General features: G+C 36.2%; 2 protein-coding genes across 2 annotated transcripts; both read left to right on the forward strand.

Moving 5' to 3' along the window:
• Positions 1-209: 209 nt before the first annotated feature.
• Positions 210-4,134, forward strand: LOC127177989 (uncharacterized). The gene is made up of 2 exons (XM_051130585.1): positions 210-299; positions 1,294-4,134. Exon 2 carries the CDS (start codon positions 1,322-1,324, stop codon positions 2,675-2,677), a length of 1,356 nt encoding a protein of 451 aa, XP_050986542.1. The 5' UTR covers positions 210-299; positions 1,294-1,321; the 3' UTR covers positions 2,678-4,134.
• Positions 4,135-6,523: 2,389 nt separating this feature from the next.
• rap1gapl (RAP1 GTPase activating protein-like) lies at positions 6,524-14,265 on the forward strand. The gene is given in 20 exon segments (XM_051130725.1): positions 6,524-6,782; positions 6,887-6,919; positions 7,012-7,105; positions 7,324-7,359; positions 7,491-7,538; positions 9,327-9,443; positions 9,445-9,525; positions 9,622-9,719; positions 9,824-9,902; positions 9,993-10,046; positions 10,196-10,279; positions 10,421-10,521; positions 10,654-10,783; positions 12,063-12,233; positions 12,323-12,394; positions 12,571-12,657; positions 12,755-12,910; positions 13,043-13,126; positions 13,237-13,247; positions 13,702-14,265. Coding segments are annotated over 20 exon segments (1,668 nt in total). The 5' UTR covers positions 6,524-6,717; the 3' UTR covers positions 13,769-14,265.
• The last annotated feature ends 216 nt before the right edge of the window (positions 14,266-14,481 follow it).

Raw genomic sequence — 14,481 nt, forward strand, 5'->3', positions numbered from 1 at the left:
TAACACCACACCTTTTTCAAAAAATATTTGAACCAAAATGTAATTCAAATATTATTCATATTTTAAAACATCTTTAAACTTGTAATTCATTTAATTAACATCCCTGCAACCAGGTGGATTAAAAAATGACTGATAAATCTGACTGATAAAGACTTTTAATCTTAAAAGGGCTCATTTACAATCTGGGCTGGCCTGTTATTCAGGTGACGTCTCACCTGATGACATACACACAGGTGGTAGTCATGTATACGCATGAAGTCTTGTTATGATCTGACTGCTTGAATCAGACGAAAACCTCAGTAAGTATATGTATATGTATATGTATATATATTTTTCTACATTATTTTAGAGAAGATATTTATTATATATGTGATGTATATGAAATATTAGTACTGTCAGGATAAAACTAATTATGTGTTGTATAAGGAAATATACAGAAAATATACACAAATGCTATACAGGCATAATTGTTTAAAAAACATAAATGGTTAAGATAGATTATCATGATGTGTTAAACAAAAGTGAAGTTTTAACATTTTAATAGAAGAGATAATATCCTAAGACTAAGGAAGAATGTAGAGATCACATGACAGGGTGTGACATGAAAATTTCCCAGGTGTCATCATTTGTATAAGACAATGATTAAGTCTGTTTACTTTTTAAAGTTTTAGTACATCATACAATCTCTATTATAATGAATGAAGAAATAATCTTGATAAAAAAATAGATTTTTATTTTTTTTTATATTATCATTGGTCTGAATGGACTAAAATGGTTTACTTATAACACTGTATACAATATAACATTGTTTTTTATTTGATTTGATTTGATTTTAGTTACTTTTTTTAATTACATTAATTTTCCAAAGCTATTGTTTTCAAGGTGTAATTTTTCTAAGATAAAAAACCATGAAGCCTAGTAGGTGAATTGAAAGATGGGAGCAGGACGTCTCCATTATAATGAATTAAAGAAATATTTAATTCAATCTTGATTAAAAAAAAAAAATGTTATTTTGATCTTATCATTGGTCCTGATGGACTAAAATGGTATACTTAAATTGTGTATGATTATTAATTAAAAACACATTAAGATGTATTTAAAAGAAAATATTACATTGACATAAATTATTATATTGAAATATAATAAGGTGGAAAAAATGTTTTGTTGCAAGTTTTATAATGTTGTGGGGTATTGAAGTAAATATAACATTGTTTTTAATTTAATTAATTTAATTTAGTTTAGTTTAGTTATTTTTTCACTACATTAATTTCCCTAATGCTAATGTTTTTTTAGGTGTAAAGAATTTGACAGATTAAAAAACATGGAGCCTAAAAAAACCAGAGTGGGTGAATTGAAAGATGGAAGCAGGAAAAAGGGAAATTGGTTGGATGGACAGAAGACAGGGATGAATGATGACATTTATGAACTAAAACTGAAAATAAGGATGGGAATCGGCAGGACTGGAAACACGGGTGGTAAGAAAGAAAGCGGAACAGAAAAGCAAGGTTTTGGGGACAGTTCAAAACCAGGATTTGGGCACCGTTCTAGGGTTTTTTTGCCTGAAAAAGCGCAGCCTGCTTCCAGCACCAGCTCCGGTGAAATATCAGTAAGTGACTACTTAGTACTTCTAAAGACACTTCAAATTAACTTGCCCAATGGTGTCCTGAACCCTAAAGTCATCAGGCTCTCACAGAATGCAGGAATCGTTCAGAAAGCCCAGGGTATTGTAAAAGAACTGGAAAACTTAAAGCTTCAGTTTAACAGCATTCCACGTCTTGGCTGCCGGGAACTTAAGAACTCACTCTCATTGAAAGACAATGGAAAAATTCTTGAACTCACAATGATGATTTTCTTCGAAAAAAGAGACGATTCAGTGGAAGCTCTTAGAGCGCAGTGGAGAAAGAACGTAGCAAACACAACCTGTGGATTCAGGTTCAGAGACAGATACCAGACAAACACCATCTCCACACCTGCTATGTATGCTACAACACAAACAAGGAGCTGGAGACATTTAGAAGTTGGAGATAATCTTCCAAATATTTCTGCGGGTGTGACAGTGAATGTCCGTGACATTGAGAACAAAGACTATGCTGATGAGTCAGCTCTCTGGATAACCTCTTCTCCACAAAGGTTCGGCAAATATTTCCAAAACCCAGGAGATGAACGTGAATGTCTTAAGTTCTATCACGAGCTGCGAGAAACTGGTACAAACAGGAGAGTGAGGTACACCAAAGGTAACAAAGTAGACTTTGGATTCCTCTCTGGAAGGCTGGACTTCTTAGCAGAAATAAAAGGGGAAAAAAGTGAAAAGATAGTGATTGAGTGTAAAGGAACCACTGGAGATATGGTGGGCAAAGTCTTCACTAAACCAAAAAATGGTGGTCGTCATGCACAACTGAATGAAACACATGAATACTACTATCAAGTCCAGGCCTATATGTACATCTTAAACAGGGCAGCAAAACAAACACAAGGCTTCACCTCTGACAGGGCCGTTATGGTGATTAGACACTATCACAAGAATGGACAAGAACCTAGAGATTTCTACTGGAATTATCTGAGAAAGAATGAAGCAATACAGCAGAAAATTGATGAACTGCGTGTTTTCTGTGAAGAAGAGGTTCTGGCCTGTTTCCTGGCTGTTCTCAATCTGATCTTCCAAAAGGACACAAAGTGAAGCTCTAGAACTTAAGAAGAAGTTCTAGGAGTTATGTAGCAATTGTGACCACAAAATCAGTTATAAGTAGCACAGGTATATTTGTAGCAATTATCAACAATACATTGTATGGGTCAAAATTATTGATTTTTCTTTTTATGGCAAAAATCGTTAGGATATTAAGTAAACATCACGTTCCATGAAGACATTTTGCAAATGTACTACCATAAATATATAAAAACGTAATTTTTGATTAGTAATATGCATTACTAAGAACTTCATTTGGACAACTTTAAAGGTGATTTTTTTGCAACCTCAGATTCCAGATTTTCAAATAGCTGTATCTCAGACAAATATTGTCCTATCCTAACCATACATCAATGGAAAGCTTATTTATTCAGCTTTCAGGTGATGTATAAATCTCAATTTCAAAAAATTATGACTGGTTTTGTGGTCCAGGGTCATAAATGATTACTATTTTTACTATTATAATTATTATTATTATTTAATGTGATCTTAAGGATAGTCTGTTCAGTAGCAATAACTATTTATTCCTTCTTCAAATCTCAAATTTGAAACCAACAATTAGAGAACTCATATTTCACATACAATGTGTATGTGAAAACATGCTGTTGCTAAAATAGAATATTATTAGAATAAGGAACTATAAAAATACATAGTTCTGGTTTTATTTCTCCATAGGTCAGTTGTTCACACACCAGTCAGAGTTCATATAGTTTTGAATACATAATACCATTCTGACAAAAGAATGTCCAAAACATTTTTCTGATGATTATTGCTGATAATAATGTCAAGCTATTATGTTTCTAAGCAAAATGGAGCTGATTTTCCAATTAAAACACTCTATGCTTACACTAAAGAAAGTGGACAACACTCAGAATGCCTAGACACACTGTGGCAAACAGTACTATGACAGATTTCAAGATCATTAACAACTGGAACTTAAAATTTAGCAAAATGTCAAATGATCATTAAACAACAAGCACAACATATGCAAAATTGGCAGCCCGAATTCGCTCACTCGATTTCATTCACCCCTTCAAGTGGATTATGTTCATGGACTGATATACAAATCAGTCAATGAGAAAATGGGGTAATTTTCGCATAGCAACTGTCGACGGCCCAGCAGGCACACAAACTCATAAAACGTTGATATTTGCTTAAATTTCGGTTGCGACATCAGGTGACCAAAATACAATGTCAATTCAACATTGTTAATTGTTAATTTGATGTCCAGTACCGACAATAATATTTTGTTATTTTTAGGTTGTGTAACCAAAATCCAACGTTAAGTCAACAGCAAATTGACGTCAACGATTGAAATCAGCCAAAATGCAACGTCTATCCGATGTTGGGGTCCAAAGTCAACCTGACATTATATTGACACCCAGTGCCTGCTGGGAGTGGACTCGTAAATCTGAATGTTTCAAATCCATTTGTCCTGTTGCCAGGAGTAGCAGGATGTATGCTGGAAATGGAATGAGTTAAAGTGCGGTCACTTTTGCAAAAATAAAAAACGACTGTCAGTAGTGTAGCAGTTATTAAAACTCATTTCCAAGCAGCTTTCTGTTGGTCAACACGGTGAATTCATGTGACACCAAAGCCAGCTTGAATTTACTGCGGAATCTGCACGAGGAAATCCTTTGCCTGCATGCAAAATTCCTGATCTTTATTTGCTTTTAAACAAAGCAATACTTATGTCATGTGTAGATGGGTAAGAGGATAGAATTTTAATAGAATTTAAGATGAATTTAGGTTTAAGGACAAAAGGTTGGGGATCCCTGCTGTATAAACTAATAAACTGCACTGCATTTTTTTTTTTACATATAAAATGCACTGTAACAATTTTACATGTAATCACTCTGTGTGAGCTATTCACTGTACATTTTAAAGGGCTCATTATATGGATTTTTGGTTTACTTATAATGTTAATAAAGTTCTTTGCACAAAAATAAAATAAAATAAACAAATAAATAAATATGTGGAAAAATTATTTTTTTTCAACCCTCATTCTGACCCTCAGAAACAGCTGGTTCAGGTGTGTTTGATTAGGGTCGGAGCTAGACTCCAGAACCGATGTTGCCTATCCCTGGTCTAAAACAACCTGTTTTAAGTGGCAGGTCCTTTAAGGCTGGTCAATAATCTGCCACTGTTATCAACAGTATCAATGCCCCGCCCCCGACTATTGCATGTGAGTTTTCTGACAACATAATCAAAATAAAACATTTCTCATTTCCAGAGAAAGCATTATAAGTTAATTTACTTACAGTTTGTGATGCAGCTGCAGTCAGATCTAGCACCGCTTACTTTCAGCAAATGTTTCTTTGTGAAGTGTGCCTCGTTTACGAAACAACATGCTCCGAAGTTTGAACAATCATCTGACATGATCCAGGATGCCATTAAAAATAAACAATCTGCTTTTTTCCTATGCTGGTATTGCTCTGATATCTGTACAAAGACGCAAACGAGCTGTTTAAACCAAACGTGTCCCAGAGAACATACTTTCACTCCATTTGTCCTATTGATGACAGACTCAGGCTATGTTTACACTAGTGAGTTTTTGTTTTAAAACACATAACTTTTGCTACGGTTATGCTTGTCGTTTACAAAGTTTTCGACCCTCGAAAATTGAGACTTTTGAAAACACTCCAGACCCCGTTTTAGTCTGCAAACTCCAGGGTTGTGTTTCAGTATAAACGGACCAAAACGGAGACTTCTGAAAGGCGTGTCTGCCCACATTTGCTCTGCGTATCCTTGACGACTGTATAAACCATAACATTATGCTCATTGTCGTACCTATAGATATGTATAGGCAGATGCCCCATTCAACCAATCCAGACATGTAGATGCGTCCACCTTCTAAATAATAGGGCATCTACCTATACATATCTGTGTTTGTACCTGCATGAATGGTCATGTGACATGCATTTTCGGTTGTGTAGTATAGACTGAGATCGTTTCTTGAAACGCAGTGACAATGCTAGTGTAGACAAGGATCGCACTAGTGTAAACAGGGCCTCAAGCGCATGAACTGTGTCAGAAAGCGAACACGCATCTGTATACTGTATCCAATGTAGACAAGATAGTGGCAGTGATTGTAATTTCTATTTGCTTTTGACGTGACGTGAAGCTCACATTCAACATATTCAAGTGTCAGCCGTTAAGCAACAGAATGCCAGTGGGCGGGGCCTATGGTGAGAAGAATCATTGATGTTATGCTCTGGAGGCGGTGTTTATGCAAACGAGCTGTTTTAAAAGGGTTATTACATTAATGCTTTTTTTTATTGATGAAGATATTTATGAAACTTGTAGGATCTATATAGAGCTCTTCTCTATCTTCTATAAGACCTCTCATGTCATGACCATTCAACATTCCCGCCAGACAGGAAAAAAAAGATACTTTTTTTTTTAGTTTGTGTCCCCTCTCAATATCACTTTTTCATTTCTCTATTCTCTTGTCGGTAAAGTCTCTTGACCCCTCTCTCTCTCTTCCTCTTTTTCCTGCTCCCTCCCTCTCGCCCTCTCTCCCCTGCTGCCTTGCCTCCTCTCTCTAAGAGAGTTTGGTCAATAATTGATGAATCTTGCTTACTGAAAGGGTAACAGGTCTATAGCAGTAGTCCATTGCCCATTCACGTATCTTTCCCTCCTCCCAGGGCAGTTTTTTTTTAGAGCGGCTGCATAAATGCTACCCAAACGCTTTTAAACGATTGCAGTGGGTGAATATTCACCATTGCATCTATTCAAAGGCTTTTAGTTGGTCTGTATATGTGCAGTAGTTCACCGACCTCTGATGTCACTGGCAGGAGATGGGCGTGCAAGAGTTACTCCTGTCAGTCAACAGGCAGCAGGAGACAAGGAAGGATGTAGGGAGAGATTAAATGAGAGAGTGGCAGGGGGGAAGAGAGAAGAGAGAGCGATACACACACACGCACACACACACACACAGACAGACAGAGAGAAGCAGTTAATTCACCATCAGGAGTGATGGCCTGCATGCCTGGTTAGCATATTTCTGTGGCTGTCTGTAAGAAACACTTACCATGGAAGGAAGAAACGAGAAGTTGTTCTCCAGAAAGAGAAGTTTCACATTCGGAGCTTATGGAGGGTGAGTGGGTATGACAAATAACATTCAGCCGCTGCTGTAATTTGAGCACAATGCTGTCTGAATTAAGGATTTCTTTTCATGTGGCGTCTTTATGCTGTACGCAGGATTGACAAGTTCATCACTGGAAATGAGAGCAGGTCAGCTACAGTTTTGGGTTTGTTGCTGTGCTCAGGTGTTTGAACTCAGTTATCACATGCAGACTTTTCCAGAACGCTTGTCTCTGTTACAGTTGTGCAGAATGTGTGGGTCACAGCATCCTGGATATTTTGGATTCACCCTCCAGTGAGGCTAAGCCACTCACTTCTGCACCGTCCAGTCAGAAGGTAAGAAACTCCTGTTTTAGATGTTCCAAAAATATTGACAATGACACTATGGAGATAGCAAATGATGTTCTCTCCAGATTTCATAAATGAATCATGGAAACTTTAAAGAGAAACTAGACAATTGACATTCTGCATCAATAATATTTTGATTATACACTGTGGGGTTCATTATGTGAAACTTTCACTGTTTCTGTAATTCCCTCGTCATTTCTATGCAGGTCTCGGAGTTGTTTGCAATCATCGAAAAGCTACAGGTAACGCTGTCATCTTTCTCTCTCTCTCCTTTTTCTTCGCCAGTGTAAACAATACAGTGTAAAAACATTATGGTTGTCTTATTCTGTCTCAGTAATGATAATGATTTGTCTGTGGTTGTTTTTGTCTGCAGGGTAGCAGATTGGATGAACAGCGCTGTGAGTTTCCACCACCTCTGAGGGTAGGGATTTTATCCCAAAACTGTTTGTTTACGTGACAGGTGTGTTTCTTCAACTTTAAACACGTTTATGTACCATGTTTTCCTTTTAAATATATGGAGGTCAACTCCATATATTAAAAAGCCTCTTTGTTTTAGCCTCTTTATTACAAAAATGTTACCAATGTCGTCAACATCATTCCCACCGTAGAATACTGTTAAATACAATACATAATTTCAGATGAGGTCAAAATTTCATTGTGATGGAAAATGTTTTTTAATAAATGACAGTTCTGGTGATGCATGTACAGTTGAGGTCAAAAGTTTACATACCCTTTGCAGAATCTGCAAAATGTTAATTATTTTACCAATATAAGACATACAAAATGCATGTTATTTTTTTATTTAGAACTGACGTGAATAAGATATTTCTCATAAAAGACATTTACATATAGTCCACACAAGAAAATAATATTTGAATTTATAAAAATGACTCCTTTCAAAAGTTTACATACACTTGATTCTTAATACTGTGTTGCTGTTTGTTCTGAACAATTAAACTGTGTGCTGTTCTTCAAAAAAAATCCTTCAGGTCCCACAAATTCTTTGGTTTTTCAGCATTTTTGTGTATTTGATCCCTTTCCAACAATGACTATGATTTTGAGATCCATCTTTTCACACTGAGGAGAATGGAGGGACTCATATGCAACTGTTACAGAAGGTTTAAATACTCACCGATGCTTCAGAAGGAACCATAACGTATTAAGAACCAGGGGGTGAAAACTTTCTGAATTTGAAGATCAGGGTAAATTTAACTTATTTTGTCTTCTGGGAACATGTAAGTATCTTCTGTAGCTTCTGAAGGGCAGTACTAAATGAAAAAATATATGATATTTAAGCAAAATAATGAACAATGCACACAGCTTTATTCTTTTCAAAAGTTTACACCCCCAGCTCTTAATGCAATCGTTTATCTTTCTGACACATTAGTGAAGCGTTTGAACCTTCTGTAATAGTTGCATATGAGTTCATCAGTTTTCCTTAGTGTGAAAAGATGGATCTCAAAATCATACAGTCATTGTTGGAAAGGGTTCAAATACACAAAAATGCTGCAAACCCCCCAAAATTTGTGGGACCTAAAGGATTTTTTTGAAGAACAGTAGGCAATTTCACTTTTCAGAACAAACAAGGGACTCTAAAACAACTATCACTAAACAAAAAGGTATTAACACAGAATTAAAAATCAAGTGTATGTAAACTTTTGAACATTTTTATAAATTCAACTATTATGTCTTTTATGTGAAATATCTTTTTCAGGTCAGTACTAAATAAAAAATAACATGCATTTTGTATGATCCCTTGTTTCGGTAAAATAATTAATATTTTGCAAATTCTGCAAGGTGTATGTAAACTTTTTACCTCAACTGTATATATACTGTTTGACATTGTTAGCAGACAAATTCAATTATTTTGTGAATGTGTAAAAAGCATATAAAAGAATTTATTTTCTAAAAGTCCACAGGGCCAAAAGTGCCCACAGATGAAGAAACACCCTCATAAACTTTTTTTTGTTCAAAACTGGAGTAATGGCTGCTGAAATGTAGCTTTGCCATCAGTGAAAGAAAATAGAAAACAGTTATTTTACATTGTAATATTTTACAAAATCTTTCACAATATTTTTACTGCAATAAGCAATAAATGCAGCCTTAGTGAACATCTTTCAAAAAAAAAAATCTTACTGACTCAGAACCTTTGAACAATAATGTATATAGTTTCAGATTCCCACTTACAAAATTACTATTGATCACTCAGACACGGCTGTTAAAGATTGGAGACGGCTTACCACTCATCCTGCCCCCTAAATCTGGAGGTTATTGGATCGACCCTCCCTTAGATAGACATGTGGAGACCAGCCCTACTCTCTCACAAGGGGGGTTTTGGTCTGGAGAGCTACGACATTATGGAGAGAGACAGTGAAGCTAAAGTCTATCAGGAATTCTTCCGCCACAGAGTCAGTGGTCCTTTTTTTTATAATTTGAAAAACTTGAAACCCTTATCGCTCTGTTGACCCTCACACACTCATGCTTTTTTTTAATGTTTACTGCAGTATCATCATTCGTTCACTGCCTGTGACCCCTCTCTTGGGCCCCTAGTTTTGTCTGTTTGTCTTGAGGAAGAGGAAAATCGTCTGAGAGTCATTTTGAGGTGTGTATTCTGTGATCATCTTAAATGTTGTTCAATAATATGATGTGCAGTAGTTAGTGACTGTACAAGACCATCCTAATCAGTTTTCTTGTTCATTTAATCAGGATGAAGGAGTGCTCAATTCATGGCACATTCTCTGTTTCTCTCTTTCAACAATTCCCGACAGCAGTGGAGCTGGCAAAGGTATTTCACAACCACTCAACTGGTTCTGCTTGGACATTTACATTTAAATGGAAGTGAATGGTTTCATTTGTTTTGATTTGATTTATTTAGATGCTGTGCTCAAGTGTCAGCGTCACATGTTTTGAGGCTGTGAGTTACTTAAAGGTATATCTTGACTTGTCAAATGTGTCTACTATAATTTGGTGGAAGAGCTAATATGAGACTCCATTCTGACAAATTTCATAAAGTAAACACTTTTCTGACATAATCAATACAGTTGGCATTTATCTTGTCTTCTCTTTCTGCATCTAAAGGCCCCAGAGATCATAATGGCATTTGATGAACACAGAGTGTCTCAAAACTTTAAATTTGGTGTCTTATACCAGAGAGACGGACAGGTATGCAGAAACTAAGATATGATTCTTTATTTTGTGTATCAAACTTTGTGTTTACCAGGACTTCAGGCTGTAATAGCCTAAATGGGTATTTGTAATTATATGTAACTCTTCCATTATTTTGTTCCAATTTATGTGATGTAGTTAACAGAGGAAGATATTCTCAGTAACAAAGAGGAAAGCGAGGAGTTTTTGGAGTTTTTATCAATACTTGGACAGACGGTCAAACTGCAAGGATTTACTGGGTAAGAGGGTTAAGACTCATTCCTATTCATATCGTTTTGAGATCAGTATCAATATCAACATTAACATCAGTAAAACACTACTTTGAAATGTATTGTCACCTGTGAGAAGGACATCATCATTTTCCATCTCAGTTTCAGGGGAGGTCTGGATGTGTCTCATGGCCAGACAGGAAATGAAGCAGTTTTCACCTCCTTCCACGGACGTGAGATTATGTTCCACGTTGCCACTAAACTCCCGTTCACAGAAGGAGATACACAACAGGTAAAATTTAATAAATGTTTCTTTTTTGACGCAAATAATCATTTAACATCTTTTACCAAAATACTGTGCCATATAATGTATGTTGATATATTCAGACCAACAACACGACTATAAACGTGATATACGATTTGGTCAGTTACTTGGATGCACTCCTTTACAAAAATTAACCATGCTTTAACTACAAAGAAAACAAAAAAACATGGTTACTATAGTTAAACCATGGTAACCACAAATTAACCATGGTTTTGCTACTCTAACCTTCTCTGTGGTTATATAAATGCTAATCTATACACCAAAAATCATGGTTACTACACTTTTCCTATAGTAAAACCATGGTTAATTTTCGTAAGGGCGGCCATACTGGCGATACTCGGATGTAAACAACAGCATGGATAATGTACTACTGAATACGTTGTTCTGCTAATTTATGCTAATTTATTATTCATTCATATTAAGCAGGAAGGGGCGCAATTTTGACAAAGTTAATAGGTGGTAAATATGTACAAGCAGTATTAATATTTCACCTACCTGACCAGAAATTATAAGAACAAACACAAATATTGTCAAGGTTCTTGAACCTGAAAATCCTGGTTCGGTTTTGCTAAACACAAACACCTTTAGTTCCTCAGACAGTTTTTTGCACTCTTCTCTTTGATATGTTATAACTTTTGGCAGTCTGTGGTACCCCAAATGGTTTTCCCAGTCCGACCGATTAGTACAGACCAAAACATGACTGTAACAAATAATTTTCAGGAGCAATAATCAGCAAAATATGCGAATTTCGCATATGTTTCGTTTGGTTCAGCGGCATTGTTTACGTTCTGTGCCGCCAATATGGCCGAGTGACGACGCCTCGTGAAAACACTCCATTGACTTCAAGCAAAAATTCAAAAACTTACATTTTAGACACAATATTGTTATATAGACCTACTTTGTGTATTTTTCATCGCTAATGGCAATATTTCAAAAAGAAAGTCCAATCCGGGTCTCCCGGCAATATATTTTTTTTTTTATTGCTGAATCAATCATGTGTTAAACGAATCTGATGAGTCATTTGTTTAATTCCTGAGTTGATTAGCGCGTCTGAACGAATCACTTAAGAATAATAAGACACTGTCGCCACCTATTGGTGTATTAATACACTACTAATACACAGAATTGAAGAATCACAGACATGTAGAGTGATAGGCCTAAGTGCTAAAATGTTTTTCACAACAACAAACTTACTACCTTCTTTGTCCTTGAATTACAGCTCTACTCATCTGTCTTTCCCCCTCAGTTGCAGAGAAAGAGACACATTGGGAATGACATTGTTGCCCTGGTCTATCAAGAAGGTAACACTCCCTTCATTTCAGACGTGATCAGATCCCACTTCTTGCATTGTTTCATTGCAGTGAGGAGGATAAAGAGAGAGAATGAGGGAGAAGGAGGAGATGGGGGATCATTTCAGGTAAACAACACAAAAAAAGTCTATATTTTTTGCTTAATCAGTACTCATTCTGCAACACACAGCTCCTTATCCTCTTGTTTGATTAACAGGTATCTGTCACCGCTAGGGAGGATGTACCCCCATTTGGCCCACCGCTTCCTACACCACCCATTTTTACAGAGGTAAAATCACATGATTTATAATAATTCAGAAGTTTAAGCTAGGCAGCTCTCAACTTTATTACATCCATCTAGTTAATTACTATGTGGTCTCAAAAAACATTGTTAGAGGTATGACATTACATGTGAAGGTAAAATAAACAAAATACGCAAACCACGCTCTGAATTTCCACTTCCAGGGCTCAGTTTTAAGAGAGTTCCTCTTGACCAAACTCATAAATGCTGAAATCTCTTGCTACAAGGCTGAGAAATTCAGCCGACTTGAGGTAACCAGACACAAAGCATGTTTACTGATCATTCACTTACGTCATAGCCTCAATTTATAACATTTCTGCTTCTATTTCTCTCTTTTTATGATTCCAGTTACGTACACGTTCATCTCTTTTGGAAGCACTGCGATCTGAACTGTCTTCCCGATCCCAATGCATGTTGGGAGAGCCATCGCAGCCCAGCATTCCCCTCACTGAAGGAGGGAGGAGTGTTCCAGAAGGTGGTGGAGGATTCATTGAGAACTTCAAGGTAGATAATCTCAAACCTAAGTGAGAATAATAGACAATAGGTTTGATATTGTTACTGGGTTGTGCTTATTACTGTTTAATATTAAAATTAACTTCATATCAGTCACTTTATGTGTCTCTCTCCATCTCCAAGAGAGCTATTAGGGTGCGAAGCCACTCATTTGATACCTTGGGAGTACCAAAGAAGGCAGGCGGTGTAGCAGGGCAGCGACCAAAGGTCGGCAAATACCAGTAACACATACAATATATATTTTTGCATATTTTTTGTGGCTGTGTTAATGGATGACCTTCTTTTCTTTTGTTCTCACTGCTAAAACACTGGAAAAGGATGGTGAGAGGTAAGAACAAATACATTAAATATCTTATAGGTATCTCAAAGCAATAGGTCACCCAAAAATAAAATTTCTGTCATTAATTACTCACCCTCATGTCGTTCCAAACCCGTAAGACCTTCATTCATCTTTGGAACACAAAAGGTATTCTTGTAGCTTCAAAAAATCAGGTTGAACCACTGATATCACACCGACTATATTAATGATGTGATGTTTCTGGGCCTTCAGCTTGGTAGTTGCATTGCTGTCAATGCAGGGTCAGAAAGCTCTCGGGTTTCATCAAAAATATCTTAATTTGTGTTCCAAAGATGAACAAAGGTTTTACAGGTTTGGAACAACATGAGCGTGATTAATTAATGAGAGAATTTTCATTTTTGGACAAACTATCCCTTTAAGTGCAGTGCAACTTACAGCTGTTTACAAAAGTTGTCTATAGTTTCATATTTTGTCTCATTCATAGTGAGCAGACAAGCAACACGGGCTACACTGAGACAAGAGGTCAAACCAGTCCCCAGGATGACTTCTAGATAAAGGGTGTATCACTGTTTCTGAGGCCTAAGCACAAAAAAGCCTTCCACAGACTTCAAGATCCATTGAAGAGTGCAAAGCACAATTAAGTGAATAGATAATTTAACTAAAATTTTGTGTATTGAGGAAAGTTGTTAATAGCTGCAAGTGCAATTAGAAAGATGTGAATATATAAGATTTCAGATACTGTATATGTGAATGTCTTCTATGAAGTGGCATAGCTTTAGATATAATGGCTGCTTATAGCTGATGTATCCCAGTGAAGTTTCTGGAACTGAACAAACTATTTTTCTGCAATTTATCAGGTAAACTGATTAAATATTTATGTGTATTTCAAATATATTCCCATTTGATTCACAATGGGAAATCAATAAATCTGATTAACCTAATTTTCTATTCACCTTATTTTAGTTAATGTTGTGTTGCTTTAGATTACAAACTGGCATTTAAGATAAACAGGAGTCTGTAGTAAAAATAGTTTCACATTTACTGTACTTCAAGTTATTTATCTGTCTTGCAACAAAACCCTTAGGTTAGTTGGGATCATTTTACAGCTGCTGGGTTTCTGGAACCACACAGTCAATTTACTTATATTTCTGCTCCATAAAATGACCATGCAAAACATTGCACTTGGACTTTTATGGGTAATTAGATTTAAATACTGAATGTTCCTACTTCAAACAGTTCACAAATATTACGCTCAAATGACAAG

Source organism: Labeo rohita, chromosome 16 (genome assembly GCF_022985175.1).
Source record: "Labeo rohita strain BAU-BD-2019 chromosome 16, IGBB_LRoh.1.0, whole genome shotgun sequence".
NCBI lineage: Eukaryota > Metazoa > Chordata > Actinopteri > Cypriniformes > Cyprinidae > Labeo > Labeo rohita.